This window comes from Cyprinus carpio, chromosome B14, assembly GCF_018340385.1.
Source record: "Cyprinus carpio isolate SPL01 chromosome B14, ASM1834038v1, whole genome shotgun sequence".
NCBI classification, from domain to species: domain Eukaryota; kingdom Metazoa; phylum Chordata; class Actinopteri; order Cypriniformes; family Cyprinidae; genus Cyprinus; species Cyprinus carpio.
The window spans coordinates 17610457-17629809 of record NC_056610.1 but is presented as its reverse complement, the minus strand read 5'-3'; the positions used below and the strand labels follow the sequence as shown (position 1 = coordinate 17629809).

The 19353-nt window shown below is 36.5% G+C and overlaps 2 protein-coding genes across 4 annotated transcripts in view; one reads left to right on the top strand and one right to left on the bottom strand.

The window, feature by feature from the left end:
• Positions 1 to 6265, bottom strand: part of rnf130 (ring finger protein 130) — a 43421-nt gene extending 37156 nt beyond the window's left edge. The window contains exons 1-2 of one of the 3 annotated variants that reach the window (XM_042738284.1): positions 6061 to 6265; positions 5302 to 5719 (exon numbers count right to left, since the gene is read on the bottom strand). In XM_042738284.1, the coding sequence (XP_042594218.1) occupies positions 5302 to 5575 (274 nt within the window). In that variant the 5' untranslated portion in view covers positions 5576 to 5719; positions 6061 to 6265. The remainder of the gene's footprint in view (positions 1 to 5301; positions 5720 to 6060) is intronic. The other 2 variants (XM_042738283.1, XM_042738282.1) reach the window with 2 other exon arrangements.
• A 5058-nt stretch (positions 6266 to 11323) lies between these two features.
• On the top strand, positions 11324 to 17685 carry LOC109072361 (proteinase-activated receptor 4-like). Its single transcript, XM_019088608.2, has 2 exons — positions 11324 to 11750; positions 15473 to 17685. The coding sequence occupies exons 1-2, from the start codon at positions 11651 to 11653 to the stop codon at positions 16462 to 16464; spliced, it is 1092 nt and encodes a 363-aa protein (XP_018944153.1). The 5' UTR covers positions 11324 to 11650; the 3' UTR covers positions 16465 to 17685.
• The last annotated feature ends 1668 nt before the right edge of the window (positions 17686 to 19353 follow it).

Below are 19353 nucleotides of genomic sequence, written 5' to 3'. Positions count from 1 at the left end.
AGATCCAACTGAGATGGCAATAAAAGAAGCAGAATAACTTGTGAAAGTTTAGCTTTAAATTTACTGTGCACACTTACTTTTAAATGATGGTATGTTTTCTTTAGCTCTAGGGCAACTCAAACCTGGTCTAAAGTCTAAAGTCAATGGCGCAATATTTTTTTTTGTTATTTAAAGAGCGCGTTTGTAGAAAATGCACCTCTGGGCGGGTCCACAACATGCATTCACTTTGCTTATTACACACAGGGAGCAGCAGCACACAAACATTTTTAAATATGAAACAATTAAAGATTAAATTGTAAAAAAATTATTATTGTGTAAGCTACATAAATATAAAAATGCCTACATGTCATAAAGGATAGCCATTGCATGTATCAGAATTAGGCTACCTATTTGCTCACGCACGAGCAGCTCCATTTCACCTCTGGAGATGCATTCTGTCTTTGTGCTTGCAAATTCCGCTGTGTAAATAGCAAATCTGCCATGGCACGAGCACAACTGCCTCTTAAAGGGAATGGGAAATGACACTCTGTTTTTTTGCACGTTATGCTCAAAAAACACCCGCAACTCATTAAGAAAATAGGGACAAACTTTTTAGATCATGCGCCGACCGTTTTCCCGTTGTTAAACTAGCAAAAGTGGATTCGGACAAGCCCTGAGTGCACCTGCACTGTGCGCTTTAGACTATGCACTTAGATCATTAAAACAGGGCCCATTGTCTTTTGGGGTGTAGTATCTTTCCTCACTTCGAATGGGGGAATGGATGTGCTAATGTCCTTGAGAACATATTTTACATTAAATATAGTGTCCCTGTTCCAGCTCCTGACTGGATCAGGATTAATGACCCCCACTGGGTTCACTGAAATAATGACCAGTAGGTCAGACAACTGCCTCAGGTCATTTCAACACACTCAGTTAACTAGAACAGCATGTAAGCTAAAATTGGTACAATGAGGAATGGACACGCGACAGAAAACTGCCCTGCTGAACTCATCAAAAACAAGCCTTGAAAACAGAACTCAAAATCTATGATCAGCAGTATGGATTGCAATGGTTGATATCGATAAATTCATCTTCCTTAGACTTACCACAATGGCACTAAACCAAGTCAAAGTGCCCAGCACCTCAAGAAGCATTCTAATGGTGCTATAAATATTGATTAATAATTGATTTACAGAGAATCTCAGTCTCAAGGATTTCTGGTGATTTCTGAGCATCCTGTAACCTGAACAAGCAGAGTATAAAACAACAACTGGGATAGTGAGGGAGAGAGAAATATACATCCGAACACTGGAAGACGACACCAGCCAACCTAAGAATGATTATAGATACTGCACTTCCCTTGAGCCATTCAATACAAGAGGATCCAGGAAAAAGTAAATGATTCAGCAAAATTTTGAATAACAAGTGCAGCTAATGGAGATAAATTTGACTAAATGTGTCAGCTAAAAAAGAAATGGGAGATTGATAAAGACAACCACACACAGCAGCCATGGCAATGCAAAGAGCAACTTTGGCCTTAAAGAGCATGGATGGTACTGGGATTATTAAACAAGTTTGCCAAGCAATTGACCTATGGGTAAGCCCTTCGAATGCAGATGAACCAGTGGCAGTCGAGTATCCATTGCAAATGGAGTGGAATTCGGACATCTGTAGGTTTCAGCGCCATAGAGAAACATTGGAAGATCCAAAGCTTTCATCGGTTTGATGGAGTTTATGCTACGAAAATGGAAAAATGATATGCCTGTGGTACTTGTAACACTGATTCCAGGTACCACTGAGAAGTTGGGCAATAAAATTAATTTTATTACACATCCTAGACCCAAACAACACAGAGCAAAATGTCCCTAAGCATTCAACCCTAATCCCAATGAAGACAAAAACATTTATTTTCTGATTGTCATACTATCATTAGGTTACAATTTTCATCTACTCAAGTAGAATGTCATCTTGCGTTTCAGCAAGGTATCTCTGGCTAAAACCAGCTAATGTTAATGAGTCAATGCTATTACAAACCTAAATAGCAAACTGTTCTCACATCATGTAGTGTAAGTCAAAAACACATAAACGAAGGTCTACATTTCAGTGCCTCTCCATATTAAACTGGTTAAATGTACATTAAAGGGTTACTCCCTACTTGAAAATTTTGTCATTAATCACTTACCCCCATGTCGTTCCAAACCCTTAAAAGCTTTGTTCATCTTCGGAACACAATTTAAGATATTTTGGATGAAAAGAGGGAGGCTTGAGAATGTCCCATAGACTGCCAAATAAATAACAGTGTCATGGTCCAGGAAAGTATGAAAGACATCGTCAGAATAGTCCATCTGCCATCAGTGGTTCAACTGTAACGTTATGAAGCGACGAGAATACTTTTTGTACATGAAGAAAACAAAACTAATGACTTTATTCAACAATTCCTCTCCTCTGTGTCTCTCCAAATCTGATTTTCATCCAAAATATCTTAAATTGTGTTCCTAAGACTAACAAAGCTTTTACGGGTTTGGAACGACATGAGGGTAAGTGATTAATGACAAAATTTTCATTTTGGGATGGAGTATCCCTTTAATTTAATCGTACTCTGGGGTACATGAACAGTGTTGATCCTGCATGTTGTCATCCATGATCATGACGACCATAACATGAGACCTCTCCCGCTTGCATTTTGATCAGTAAACTTGGGGTGGGATGATAAATCGATGTGCCGATTTATCGCAATATTTCCGACAATGAGATCTTATCAATACTCTGGCACCAAGTACATTTTTTTAAACATACAAAAGATTTTAATTCATACCTACACTGTGGCTGTTTACCACTTTAGCTTACCGGAGCGGCAGTACCTCCAGACTTCTTGTGGTGGCTCTTCCCAGATTGCAGATGGTCAGATGTACCGAAATTGTAATTCACAGCGAGATTGTTGTTAGAAGAGAAGAAGATATGAGATTATTGAGACTAATGTTGATGAATAAGAGATTGTCTAGGATCTGATGTTGATGAGGAATGTAGGCATCGATCATGTTATCATTGCAGAGCACATATTGAGTCTGTGAGCTGCCTAAACTATCTGCTCAGATCGCAGGTGGATTTCCCTCACTATATGAGAGAGAGAGTGGCGTGATAAAGAGTGAAAACTTGCACTTAAACTTTACACAGGCATTTTGTTTTCATAGTTAGACAGATACCGTGATGTATCGTTATAGGATTGTCTAGCAATATATCAATTAGTGCAGAATCGCTGTTTTTGTGATATTATTGTATCGTGAGCCATGTATTGTGATTCATATCGTATCGTAACGTACCCTGTGATTCCCACCCCTATTGTAAACCCTCGCTTCGAGTTACCCACCATATTTATTTTAAAATCTTTTATATATCCCTCCATGGAATATTTAATTCCCACTTGAATGGTGGCCTTTCTGTGTCCAAAATTGTGCAAAAACATCGTGGGACAAGGTTTTCACACAAGCAGGCCACCTTACACATCCTCTGAGACACAAGAGCTGCTAATTTAGTGCAGAGGAGGGTAAGGAATGGCATTACTGTTATTGCAAACAAAGCAAGCCACACTTGTGTCCCTTATCCCCTACGTCACTGACTTTTCAGAACAGAGCACACAGTGAAGTGGCCTCTTCAGGGGAGGTTATGTAAGTATATAGTATGAAGGGTGTACAGTTTTGTTTACTGAATCATTACAAGAGAATCAGCCAAAGCAGGGCACCTGACTAACCACAAGGTCTCATACACAGACAGCAACTGTCAGTATCCAGGGTAGAAAAATTAAGAAACTCCACTGAACACCAGCAGACTTTTTCTGAAGCTTTCTCATGTAGTAAATATTCAACATCAGTTTTCTCCTCTGTTTGTGCACAACAGAGGAAATGACACGGCAGTCATGTGAAGATGTCAAATATCACAGGAAGTTTCTAATCTGCAAACCCACGCTTTACTAAAATGACTTTCAAAGCTGTTGTCTTTCATAAAGCAAGATGGATTTTAACATATTTGCAAATGTGATGACAAAAACAAACCATAAAATGTATTAGGTTTATTATGTAGACAAAAATACAGTATCAATATCCATAAAATTATGGACAAAGTCCTATGTAAGTTTTCTAGCTGGTTAGTCATTAGCTGGCTCAACCTGGTCATTAGCTGGTAATTTACTGGCCCAAGATGATCTATAAACATATTTCATGCCTAAGACAGTTTAGCTGGTCTCTCAGCCTAACCAGTCTGGTTTCACAAGGGTTTTGGGTATTTTCCAGCCAGTGTGGTTTAAAGTTCATTTGGCCGCATAGCTAAACCAACTGAAGACCAGGGCTGCGTTTCCCAAAAGTACAGCAAGTTAAACAGGGTGGTTGATTGCGATTTCACTTTTTTAACGTTAGTTAGTGTGTAATGTTGCTGTTTGAGCATAAACAATATCTGCAAAGTTACAAAGCTGAAAGTTCAATGCAAACGGAGATATCTTCTTTTAAAATTCTGGCAGTTTATTGCCTACAAAACGGCTGGTAGGGACTACAACAAGTTACTTCCTGGGTTCGTGACATAAACATAGATAAACCCAACGCTTGGGAAAAGGCAGCAAAGGGGACAAGGCCATGCTGTGCTGCTTTAGAGAAGAGGAAGAGAAAACTAGAGGTGCACGTAAAAATCAATCAAATGACGTTTAGACGCGCACTAGAGGCAGTTTAGCCAATCACAACACACTGAGCTAGCTAACCAATCAGAGCCCATGGTCTATTTCTGAGGGAGAGGCTTCACAAAAGCAGGAAATGATCAGTGCGTTTCTCAGAGAAGGGACAGAGGAATAAAGATAAATTATGTGAAAAATAACTTGTACGATCATGGAAGTAAGATTTTTGGCACTGAAATACTCGGTCAGACGTCCAAATTGTTTATTGAAACTTTGTCCATGCATAGCACGATCCAACTCTTTAACAGTGTAAACAACTCTGAATGCATGAAACAGCATTGTACTCCCCCTTTAAGCTTATGATGTTTTGGGTAAACGCAGCCCAGTTTACCTAGACTAGGAGACCAGAGAGGAACTGCAAACCATCTCAAGACTGCTTCAAGATGCCCTTTCCCTCAACATGATTATTATAATAGTTACTATTAACTCTGATAAGTGAAGAGTTGTAAAGCTAAGGGCATCTTTTTTGTGTTTTTTTTTGCACACCTGTTTTTGCATATACCTATTTAAATAAATATATAATACTATAATATATATATATATATATCTATATATATATATATATATATATATATATATATTATATATCACACACACACACTCACCCCCATTAACAGCAGCAGGTGCGATCACGATCCCCTTCGCCTCTGTTTTGGGGGAATTCTGCCCGTAGCGCCCATCATTCTTCGTCACCATCTGTTGAGGATTGCCTTTATGGTCCAGAACGGTGGCGTTGACCGTGGCGCTATAATAATCCTCCTTGTTCACCATAGTTTTGTCGGCACCGATAGACAGCGTACACCTGGGCGAGAAGAAAGCGAGGAGGAAGGCAAGAAGGCAGCTGCTGCATGACGCCGGCGCGGCCAATCTCTTCAGCATCTTCGGCAATGTCTTCACCGATCAAAGCAACCCGACTCTGCGAATCTTTCAACGGTCAGCGCTCTGTCTCAAGAGCCTTCATGTAAACATACTGTCCTCCTTTCAAGCCACAATGTTCATATGAAGAGCCATGCGGCGCTTCCCCTGATAGACAGAAAGAAGGAAATGGTAGATAGATTTCACCACGTTACTGACTTGCGATGACAACAAAACGCCTGTATTTCACCAGAGAGGCTTCGTATAATGGACCCCGTTTGGTTTTATAAAAGGCAGTTAAGCTTGTCTACAGGTCCTTTAACTAGTACTCATGCTTTAAACGACTGTTAAAGGGAACCAACTGTATCTCTTCTGCTGTCAGGACAGCTTTGTTCGTGCAACCAGCCCTTACAGCCAGCTGCCATGCAACAAAAACACCTTTCCTCACGAGCTGAGATTTTGATTTAACGTTAACGTTACTTTAAAAAGGTTCTGACGTGATATCTTACCTGCTCGGTCGCTTCCACCTGTATTATTTACAGTTAGACTCACTCTTTGTTGTGATATTTTACAGCGCCGTGGCTTGTTCGGCCATAGGCAGACCGATGCTGTTCTGCTCGCCTTTTTTCCTCCTCGCGAACGCTAACTGAGCCGTACGCGTGTGCGCATGCGCGACGCAGCGCGTTTCTCGCACTGTGAGATCAGATCAGTGGGCGGGAAAGACAGGGCCACATCACCATCATCTCATTGCGTGTATACTGAGCCTAAATCACTCATTTACTACCAGTCGTAGCATTTAATGTGAAGAGTCCACAAGTTTACAAGGAATTGTTTATGTATTTAATGTGTATTAGAGGTTTTAAAGGCTATTTTATAAATATTTTCTATATTGCTAGTGATCAGAGCTGCTTAATTCCAATTTGCTCATCTGAAAAATCAGATGATGTTTATGAGAAGCATGTAAAGCAGAGTACAGTACTGATGACGACATAATGCAACTTCCAAATTTGGTAGCCTGCATAAAGGTATTTTTTATGTAGCCTATTGCTCTGTAAAGAATAATATTTGAGATCACAACACTAAAATATGTCAGTGAAAATCCAGATCCCAATTTTAAAGGGGTCATGAACTGCCTTTGTTTTTATTTTGCACTGTTCTCTGAGGTCCACTTATAATGTTATCAAGATTTTTACATTACATCAAAAAAAAAAAAAAACATAATTTAGAAGTAATAACCTATGGACCCTTTTCACAAGACTGTGATGACACGTTTAACGGTCATCAGCATCGTAAATCCTCGAAAATTTTTCATAGGCCTACTTGTATTTTTTAATGTAGCATATGTACATTTATAACACTATTATTTGTATTATATTACCTTTCATCAAATTACAAATAAACTAGTTAACGCTAATGCAAGCGTGTTTCTACAGTAATTCAGCATCTGATAGGAACAGAAAGTTTAACATTGCTGTTTCTTCTTACTACTGTGATTAGTCTCTCTTAATTATTTTCCTTTTATCGAACATCTATCCACTTTCGTGGATTTTTCTTTTGCTATTTTAGCAAATGGGAATGAAAAATATATATTTGTGGTACTCTCCCATTCACTCCTCCTCAAGTTAACCCATCTATGACGACTTCCGCTGCTGAGAAACCCAGAAATGTAAAGGTCCATTTTCTATTCTTTTTTTAACCCCCCTCATCAGAACGCTTGAATAGGCGTGGTGCCCACTGCTATGATTGGCTAACACTTGTGTATGTTTGCCACTATACATTCCTCAAAAATGGACACTGCTGTGATTTATGTCAAAAATGCGTAACCCAATACATATCAAACGATCTGTAAGAGAGACAAAGCAATAGTGACCACATAATGAAAACAGTTACTCACACTTGTGGTGTGTTATTACTGTTAGACCCAAAGCATCTGCAAAGCATCGTCTTTTAGTTTTGATCTTTTTGAAAATCCCACGCCAAATTGTGCCTTGTTTGTAAATTAATCTGCAGTAAATTGAAAATAAAGTTTATGCACGCTTTCCTAACACTGGCATCAGAACGAAGGCAACGCAAACACTGTTTTTCCACAACTTGGTTTGGTTTCTGCATAGATCTGCAAGTTTACCTCTCTCGAAAACACTACATGTGCAAATAGATGGGCAGGGGTAAACAGGCAGTGATGTGGATCTTCTTCTGTGGAGGCGGTGCTTATCCACAGTATTACATCATAGAGTAGAACATTCCAAAAGTTGCTGTTTTAGCAGACTGCCTTCAATATAAGCTGATTTTAGACTAACGACAAAGTTGAGTTCTGAAACTTACAGGATGTTTTTATAATACAGTGACCTCTCACATGTCAAAAGATCAAGGGGATTTTGGTTATTTATTTCATGGCCCCTTTAAATAAGTAACAGTAGGCCTAACACTTCACAATAAGGTTTGTAAACAGTATCTATACATTAGTTAAACTAACAATATTGCTTTCAGATTTTTTTCATCTTTAGCAATTTTAGTCAGTAAAAATGTTCATTGTTTATTGATGTTCAAAGTGCATTTCAACTTTGAAGTAACAACTTTGGTTTCAAAAAAGTGTTGGTACTCTAAATGTGAGAAATTTACCAAATGAACAATACTTCTACAGCATTTCATCTTGGATAATGTTACTTTTTGTGTTATGATAATCGCTTTGGCATTTTATTTTTCATTTTAAGTCATTTTGAATAAAAGCATCTACTAAAAGCTAGCCTAAAAGTTAACTAATGTAGTTAAGTAATGTTAAATGTATCATTATTGCAAAGTGTTAACCAAGTAAGTAATTGATTCACATTATTACATTATGTAACTTGTTAATTGTTTGTTGTCATGCATATTGTTTCATTTGGTTAGCTAAGTAAAATGCATGCACTCCCTTAGCTGGGAACAATTTGTGACTAAATGGGTTAAATCATATTTATGGTGCCTGCAGAACATTTGCATCTGCATCTGTATAGCCAGATGGTATGAAGGTGCACTGGACAACAAATCACGGTCTATGATGAGGTTTTCTTTTCTTTTCTTTTCTTTTCTTTTCTTTTCTTTTCTTTTCTTTTCTTTTTTTTTTTTTTTTTTTTTTTTTTTTTTTTTTTTTTTTTCTTTTTTATAAACAAATCCTTACTTAATCTTGACAAACATCAGCAGTAGATACAAGAATCCCATATCTTATTATTTCCAACTTTATTGTCCATAATTTCACCTTATAACAATTACATCTAACTACTTATATATGCAAATTTCTTGTGTAGCCCAATAATAGCATATTATTTTAGTTGAACCATATCAACAACTCTTTAGATCTCTGGCTCTCTCTAGTGGAGGCCATATAGTCCTACATTACAATAAATTATATTGTTACAATTTTACAGGAGGCAGAATGCAATATCATGTTTAATTCATTTTCTAACACTCAAACTTAAAATACATTTACATTAAAGTTCAATTATTAACTTTAATTAAACAATTTTTTAGGATGAAGATTGAAATATTATTTTTAATTAATTTTTTTTTTTTATTTAATTGGTTTTTTGTTTTTATGAACGACCCCTCTTCATGTTTGTTTGTTTGTTGTTGTTGTTGTTTTTGTTTTGCTTTTTAGAGGATGCAACATTTACACTTATCAGCTCATTTTGATAAATATACTTAAAAATATTAAAAATCATTCCCTCTAGTTTACATTTTTATTTCAAACTGAGAAAAATGCGGGGCAGGTGGAATGTAAAACTGTAAAAGTGACCACAGCTGATGCATGCACAGACATGATACAATGGAAAACTGAAACTAATAGTTGACTAACTGATATTCAATTCCCTTTTCTATACTTAGACAGGTGACCTTTTAAAGTATACACACATGAAAATGACTTGTATACTGTGGACAAAAAGATGGAGTTCCTGTCAGAATTCACAGCACTACTGGTTCCAGTCCTCTCCTGTTGCATTACTTAGATTTTGTCAGTTAATGAATTGTAGGCTTATATGTTGTACCTGATCAATTTGTCTATCAGTACCTTGCAGTTACATTTGTCATCAAGTATCTAAGGATTTCTGAGTTCCTACAGGTCTCACACTCCAACACGAGTGTAATACATAGTCGCTGTCAATACTTAAGCCTTTAGATGCTTTGCAATAGGAAATATTGCCCATTATTGGAATCAAACTAGCACCAAGCAGTTGTGCTGTGTATTTATTTACTGTTTCGGCAATAATGATGCTAATCTTGCACATCAAGAGTGCACCAACTGTGTCAAATAGCGCTAAAATTCAATAAAATTGTGTCACTCAAATGTGTTGTGTTCATTAATTGTATTAATGTAAGTTATTATTAGGTAAAAAAAAATTAACCTCAGATGTTTTATGGAACAACGTGCTATTATTCACCTTCACCTTCTCTTTTTTTTATTTTTAAGGAACTACAGAAAGGACAATGGTTTGTGTGAAAAGTACTTATTTTGTCCAGCAACCGACATTTTTCCATAGCACGTATCATTTCCTCCCTAAGATCCTATCTCTTCCTGTTTGGTCCAGAGGTGCGGTTATGGGACATTCCAAAATGTTATTACTGTGTTACACATTATCCACTAATTAATGCCTTAAATATAAATGCAGACATATAAACTATATATATAAACTATATATAAAAATCATTAGGCTACTCATTAACAGCTTAATAGCTTGGTCAGCTATTAAGATCCCTTAACCTCAGCTACCACTTCTATGCTGATGATACTCAGATGTATATACATTCTCAACCTGGTCAATCTGTGGATGTCCCTCATCTTTCCAACTTTATTTCTGAGATTAAGTTGTGGATGTCTAAAAAGTTCCTGTGTCTGAATAGCTCTTAAACTGAAGTTATGCTTCTTGGATCTCCCCACCAACTGCGAAATGCTGCTTCTTTAGATCTATCAGTTAATGGCGTTGCCCTAGAGCTACAAAGTAAACTAAAAAAATTGGTGTTGTCTTTGATGACATCCTGTCATTCGAGCCTTTTGTACAGAACATGGTAAAGACCTTCTTTTTCCATCACGTATTCGGCCTATGTTGCCCTTTTCTGTTGCTGAAAAATTTATTAATTATTTTGTTTTCTCACGAATTGATTATTGCAATGCTCTCCTTGTTGTATCCAAATCCTCTCTAAACAAATTGCAATACTTGCAGAATTCAGCAGCTAGAATTTTCACTGGGGTTAGGGCTGGCGACCATATAACTCCTGTTTTGAAGACGTTACACTGGCTCCCTGTGAAATACTGTATAGATTTTAAAATCCTAATGCTTACATACAAGGCTCTCCTGTGGAATTCTCTCCCAATTGACATTAGGGATGTTAATTTTTTAGCTGTTTTTAAAACTTTTCTCAAAACATTCTTTTTCAGAAATGCTTATATTTGATTAGTTTTTATTGTAATGTTTTGTGATTATTTTTTTTTTGAATGTATATTGTCTTATATTGTTGTGTTTTCTTTTATATAAGTTTTCATGTACAGTGCCTTGAGAAAGCAACTTTTAAAGGCGCTATAAAAAAAAGTATTATAAAAATCTCCAGATGTCTCTCTCCATATCATTTGGCTCTATAATTCCAACACTAATCACTTACAATATTCAACTAGCCTTGTTCAAAAAGGTATCAATAAAGTTGTCAGTTGTTTTCAAGCGACTTGAGCTATAGGCGTACCCACACCCATAACCTCAACCCTACAGCAGCAGATAAACAGTGAGAAGAGGCGACTCACATCTGTTTCAGATCTTCACAGACAGAGAGAAGAGGAACAGCCAAGAGAGACTCCATTGATTGGTCTAAACTCATGAGTGGGTGGGATGAGAAACCACACCAGACAGCAAAACTGTTAAAACTCTTTTCTGTTTAACCTTTATTTAGCCTACCAGGAGACAAACGCGAATAGAGGATAAACGGTAAAGAGGCGCGGTGGACCGGTACTTCTACAACCTGAAAAAAACTTGAAATAGCACACCGCTAGAAAATAATCAGTAGACATAGATTTCACCTTTAAACCATTAAAAAATAGGCTACGTAAAACTTTTATTTAAAAAAAGAGATTTCAGCGCCATGACATTTTTTGTGATTCCTCGAGTGCCTCTTCTCTGTCTCCTCATTTTTCTGAACGTCTCATCAGCTTCAAAGGTGAACAGCTCAAACAACAGTTTCAGTAAGTCTTGATTCTCATTATATTAATAACTTTAAGGTTAACACACCCTGTTTTAATGGTCTTTTATTAGTTGTATGAAAAGTTCGGGTTTTTGTTAAAAGCATATCAGAATAAGTTACGTAGCCAATTCTACATACGTAGAAAATATGTGGTCTGGGCGGCACTGAGCTGAAACATGCTCAGACATGAGATTCAGTCCAACATAACCTGTCTACATTGGATCATTTTGCGATAGCCTACCACTGACAGTAGCCTAGGCTACAGGAGAGTGACCAGATCTTTTTAGACCTTAAAATAAATAATTCTTTAGAAAGTAGGCTAGGTCACCCATAAACGGAAATTATTTCATCATTTCATCATTACTCACCCTCATGTCATATGGAGGCCACTTCATCACATAATGCACAGAAAAAGAAAAACAAGAAGAAAAAAAGAGACAAAAGTTCGACATTGTGAGTCCGTATCCTATGAGATAAAAAGTCGAAATTTATGTCATAAGACATAATTATGAGCTATAATGTCGAAATTATGTGATAAAAAAGCCATATTGAGCAAATAAGTCAAAATTGTGACATACAAATCATGATTATGACATAAAAAGTCAAAATTATAAGACAGACAACCAGCCAGCCATAATTAATTTATTATTTTCATAATTTCAACTTCTCAAGACAGATAGCCATAATTAATAATGAATTTAATTAATAATTATTTAAATTCTGATAAGACACTTGAAAAGTTGACTGACATTTTGTCATAACTTCTGTCATTTATCAGTTTAGGACAGGGGTCGGCAACCTTTTCGGCATGACGTGCCATTTCTTTATTTTTCTGGTTAACCACTGTGCCAACCCATCGCCACCACCCCCCACCACATGGCATTATGTACATAAACATTTTGAAATTATATGATTAAATAATATAGGCCCAATAGGCCTATTTGATTTTCATGCAAATAGTTTCTGAGGATTTTTTTCATATATATATGAAAACACCACTCGCAAACAGAGATCTGAGTTTGCGCTGTGCAAAAAGAAACATTCAGAAGCTCATAAACTTGTCAGCGCTTCCATGCGACTTTTATTAATCGATACTGAATCGTTACATTATATTTCTCAGCAAGGAGGAGGGTTAAAATCGCTTCATTGTTTGTAGAGAGAGACAGAAACAGACAATTTACATCTCTCTCTCTTTCTCTAAAAGTGGCCATATTTGAGAAAAAAAGAGAGAAGTTTACATCAGTTTTGGCACAGTGGTTAACCAGAAAAATTAAAAATGGCACGTCATGCCGAAAAGGTTGCTGACCCCTGATTTAGACTTTTGTCATGATTATTACTTACTTACTATCTCATTATTTAGACATTCTATGTCATAATTATGATAATGATTTTTTTTCTTTTGGTGGTGGAAATGGGCTTCAATACACATAATTTCAAACTTTTATGACTTGTGTAGAACACAGTAAATGATTAGTCATGATGAGTAAAGTAGCAAAATAAGGTGTAGGGACAAACAGGTCCGGATTAAGAACACATAGGGCCCCCCTTCAGCCTATCTTGATGCCACAACATTTTCTACAACAGAATTATCTGCTGTTGTGTTTTTTTTAATCAAATCTCCAACACAGAGATACAATGTGCATGCACACTAAATATTCCAAGGTACAACACATTAAAATAATAAATACATTAACACCAGCTATATGAAGTCAAAGCAAACAGGTTTCCAGAAGTAGCAACAACTCTGAGCATACAGCTCCCTTAAGGAGTTTAGTTTAAGTAGTTTTATTATTAGATGGTCAGGTCTTTCTGGCCCTGGTGAAACATCAGAGCTGGACTGGTGCTAAAATCCAGCCCACCTGGCTGGACACAGTCCCCCATAAATGTTTTGCTGGGGTTAGGGCAATTGGAATAAATTATTTCTTAATAAATAACATATGAAAACAAATGATATTTTTGAATACTTAAAATGTATTCAACAATATAAATATTCCATTATATTGCTGGCTCTTAAAGTTTATTAGAACTATTAAATTGTCCTTTGTAGTTGCCCTAATGAAAAGTTAATTCTTGAATCCAGAGTTAACTATAATATTAGTAAACCTTTATAAAATGGACTTATTGCCTTTATTTGAACTAATATTTAATAGGCTATAATAAGTATCCTATTACTATTTTCGTGACATTAATAATAAATATCATTAACCGTATTTCTACAGTGTCAGTAAATTCATGTTAAATAGCCTATGTGTGGATTAAATAGCTTATTTAGTTTTGTATAATGTACCCCTTCACTTCAGTTCACATGGTCAGTGCTATTCAGTCTGGTTTCTGCTAGCTTCACCACAGAGACTTTACTGTTTACATAAAGACTTAAGTGTCGTGTGTGGTAGGAAATGGGCAGGCGCTGCAACAAAAGTGTCGAGCTACAGTTGCTGTTGAGCTATTCTCTTATGCTGCGTGGTTTAATAAGGTTTAATCAGTGTCGTTTCATCACTTGGCTTTAAGTGTTTGTTTCCCATGCACTACAGTAAAGCCGAGGTGATTAAAAGATACCCACCACTCTAGTGTAAACGAGTACAAACACATTTTTCATTGCTCATATCTTTTGGACTGAAATAGGGCAGACTTTAATAGTGGGGTTTCGGCAAAAAGGGAAAAGCTCGGGACAAATGATATCTGACTGATTTCTTCTGGGTGGTCCTATATTGTGACTGAATGAATAAGTCTATTCTGTCATTCTTAGAAAAAGTACAGTTGTGGTCAAAAGTTTACATCCCCCTTTCAGAATCTGCACAATGTTAATTATTTTACCAAAATAAGAAGGATTATAAAATATGAATGTTATTGTTTATTTAGTACTGACCTGAGTAAGATATTTCACATAAAATATGTTTACATATAGTCCACAAGAGAAAATAAGACAAATTTATATAAAATAACCCTGTTCACAAGTTGAACAGTTAAACTTACTGCTGTTCTTCAGAAAAATCCTTCAGGTCACACAAATTATTTGGTTTTCCAGCAGTTTTGTGAATTTGAACCCTTTCCAACAATGACTGTATGATTTTGAGATCCATCTTTTCACATTGAGGACAACTGAGGGACTCATATGCAACTATTAAAAAAGGTTCAAACACTCACTGATGCTCTAGTAGGAAAAAAACCCATGCATTAAGAGCCGGGGGGTGAAAACCTTTGAACAAAATTGAGGTGTGTACATTTTTTTTCTAAATATCTTTTTTTCATTTAGTACTGCCGTTCGGAGGCTACAGAAGATAATTACATGTTTCCCATGCAGAAAACAAAATAAGTAAAATTTACCCTGATCTTCAAATTCAAAAAGTTTTCACCCCCTGGCTCTTAATGCATGGTTTTTCCTTCTGAAGCATCAGTGAGCATTTGAACCTTCGGTAATAGTTGCATACAAGTCATTTGAGCATATGAGCAAACGTTCAGGTAACAACACAGTATTAAGAATCAAGTAGATAATTAAATAATAACATGCATTTTGTATGATCCTCACATTTCTCACATTTCACTGCTGGTTATCTATTCTCTATATAATCGTGTATGTGACGAAAAAAAATCTTGAATCTTGATCCCTTTTATTTTGGTAAAATAATTAACATTTTGCAGATTCTGAAAGTGGGATGTAAACTTTAGACCTCAACTGTAACAAGATATAAATAAAACTGACAAATCTGTCTTTCCTCCACTTAGAGTCGCGAAGCATGCCTTTGATTAACGGTACACTTCAAGATGAGCATAAGGAGCAGATCCAGAGCTACAGCTTTACACTAGTGGTTCCTCTTGTCTGCCTCTTCGCCTTTTTCATCGGCCTTCCGTCAAACTTGTTGGCTTTCTGGGTGCTGCTCTTCCGAACCAAGAAACACCCATCCACCATTTTGCTGATCAACCTCACCATCTGTGATCTTCTGCTACTGCTGGTGCTCCCCTTCCGTATCATCTACCACTTCCTGGGCAATAACTGGACATTTGGAGAACCATTCTGTCGTGTTGTGATTGGGCTCCTCTATGGAAACATGTATGGCTCAGTGGTTTGTCTGGCACTGATCGCTGTGGATCGCTACATAGCTCTCGTTCACCCTTTTGGTGCCAAGATGTTTCGAAGTAACAAGAATTCTGTCTGTATGAGTGTTTTAGTTTGGATAGTGGTTTTAGCTGCTGTTGTGCCCTTATTAGCCTCACAACAGTCCTATAAAATAATCGACCTTCCTCTAACAACCTGCCATGATGCACTACCTAAAGAACAGCAAGAAAAGTACTTCCTGCCATACTTTGCAGTTCTCTTCTCCATATGCTTCCTGCTTCCACTGCTGGTTGTGCTGTTCTGCTATTCTGCAGTGTTACACACACTTATGGCTGAAGGGCAGCGTTTTGCACATGCGATTAGAGTGACTGTGCTGATGTTAATGGTTTTTGTGGTTTGCTTATTGCCTTGTAACATTCTCATGCTTTTGCATTACTCCAATTCAGCTTTTGACCTTTATGTTCCATACCAGATCGCTTTGTCTTTCAGCACCTTTAACAGCTGCTTCGATCCTTTCATCTTTTATTATGTGTCTAAGGATTTCAGAAAGAAGTTATGGGAGGCTCTCAGATGTTCTGGGTCTGATTCAGAGTCCTCCTCAGAATCGAGGACAAAGATAACCTTACTATCAAAGATGAGCAGGACTGAAGGAGCAGCCTGATCATGAGTTTAGCATGACAGGTATGCAAACCAGAAGACATTAGGTTATGTAAGTCAAAAATTCTAGGGCGTATTGAATTATTACTATAGATAACTGTCTATCGGTCCACACACCTATCAGTCTGCCTATCTGTGTTAGTAACTTAAAATTATTTTCATTTGCACGGGAAAAACTGGCATGAGGAGATATTAAATCATTTCCTCCTTATTTCCTTTAGTCATTAGTGATACAGGAGACAGGAAATAGATACATTTAAAAACATTTAAAAAGGAAAGGCAACATGCAACAGTTGCAAACTTAATGCTTTAAGGCTTTCTTTCATGAAGCACACTGCATGTTGGCATCTGAAATAGGAATGCATTGATTGCTGTTTGTAAAGATACACAATATGGCTCAACATTTTCACACTGCCACAAACAGTTCAGTGCCACAGTCATGCAATTCTGTGTTTGTATATTATATTATATGAGATTATAGTAAACAGTAATGAAGGATGTCTGTTAATTTAGAAAAAATGTGGAATATATAACTGCATTTAAATTTAACTGTGAACTAAAAACCAAATATGCATTTAATGGGTTCAAACTGTGAAAGGTAAAATGTAATGTACATTTCAGCCATGTAATATACAGTGGGAAAATGCAGTTGTGGTGTATATTAACCATTAATTAGCAAATGGAGGACTAAAATGCCTTTTATGAGCCCGTTCTTGCAACAGAAGCATCTATATCTATAAATAAAGATATTTGTGTATCTTTGTGTACTTACTGTACTTAACTACATCATATCTGCAACCACATCTTAACTTTTATGTCAAGAAGTGATGGTTGCATTTTTTGTGTTGTTAATTCCAAACATTAATTATGTACATGACCACCAAAACTTTATTTGAAAGTATTTAAACAGTATGTTGTTTTATAATATAAAACCTGACAAAGTATTAACCATTAATTAGCAAATGGAGGACTAAAATGCCATTTATGAGTGTGTTCTTGCAAATATAGAAGAATGTATATGTTTGTGTAGTTCCTGTAACCACATCAAATCTGCAGCCATATCTTAACTCTTATGTCAAGAAGTGATTTTATTTTTTGTGTTGTTAATTCCTAACATTAATTATGTAGCCTACTTGAGTCATGACCACCAAAAAATTATTTGAATGTATTTAAACAGTATGTTGTTCTACAATAATAATAATAAAAAAAACTGACTTAAAAAGTATTCCTCTCTCCCATTTAATGATTTAACTAATGTAGCTGCTAAAATGATCATTCTGAACTTAGTACTCCTTTTAGTGGACATTTCCGACCTCTAGTGGAGACATTTAAAACCTTGATATGACTGAGAATTGAAAAACTAAAACTCCCTACAAGTATTTATCAGTCTGAGGTATTTTCTTTTTTAAACAATGCAAAAATACACGGGTGGATATACCAAACAGAGTTTGACTTTTTATATTGCCAGTACTGTATTAGGCCTGTTTTTTATAGTCTTCCCAAGCAGGGGCGTTGCTATTGGGGGGAAAGTGGTGACAGAGTGCACAGGGCCCAAAATTCCTAGTGACGGCCCTATTCCAAAGATTCACAAAAGCCTTTTGTCCAATTGTGGCTCAGACTAATGCTCTTGTATGTGCAATATGTTGACTTTTCCCTTAGAGATTCAACAGATTTATTAATAAAAATTGGATGTGAATGATCTACCAAAGACATCTTGGTCACTCACTTTGGATATTGCTAGTCTTTATATAAATATTTCACATGAGAAGTGTCTTTGTATGCTTAAAGGGATACTCCACCCCAAAATGAAAATTTTGTCATTAATCACTTACCCCCATGTCATTCCAAACCTGTGAAAGCTTTGTTCGTCTTCGGAACAAAATTTAAGATATTTTGGATGAAAACTGGGAGGCCTGTGACTGTCCCATAGACTGCCAAGTAAATAACAATGTCAAGGTCCATAAAGGTATAAAAGTCGTCGTCAGAAAACTACCTCTGCCATCAGACGTGCAATCTGGGTTATATGGAGCTACGGGAACACTTTTTGTAAGCGAAGAAAACAAAAATAATGACTTTATTCAACAATTCCTTTGAAAACGGTCTCCTCTGTGTCTCTCCATATCACTGTATGCTGCGTATGCTCTTCTGTATCAGCCGCACCACAAGGATGCACTGTTTTCCTTCAAATCAAAGCTAAATACACCTAGAAACAGCGCATCCATGTGGCACGTGTGATACAGAAGAGCATACGCAGCATACGGTTGTTATTTTTGTTTTCTTCGCTTACAAAAAAGGTTCCCGTCGCTTCATATAACCCAGATTGCACGTCTGATGGCAGATGGAGTATTCTGATGATAACTTTCATACCTTTTATGGACCTTGACATGGCTATTTACTTAGCAGTCACAGCAAGGAGAAGCGAGTGCACCTTCAGAATTTGTAATACAGATGGCCTCTTATGTCTCAAAATGCAATTATATCATTTTTTGATAATGATTGAGTGAGTGGTATGGAAATGGGTTCCATTTTTGCCCCAAAGTATGGCAATTTATTTGTGGGTTTCTTTGAGCATTGTTATATATTTAATAGTGATCCTTTTCTTCCATGTGTCTTAAAATGGTATAGATAGATTGAAGATATATTCTATATCGTTATCTGGGTGATCAATACAGCTAATGAATTTATGTTTGGATTGTGTAGTTATGTGGATAATTTTAAATTTACTTTGGAAGTGAATGTTCCACTTGACATGTGGGTGAGAAAAATTAAGGTAGGCTATATAACAACTTTATTACAAAAGATATTAATTGCAACACTCTTTTGCTTGCTGCTAGATTTCATCCTACCTTTTTGAAATAGGGACTTACCAAGAGTCAGTTTTAAAGACTGAGGA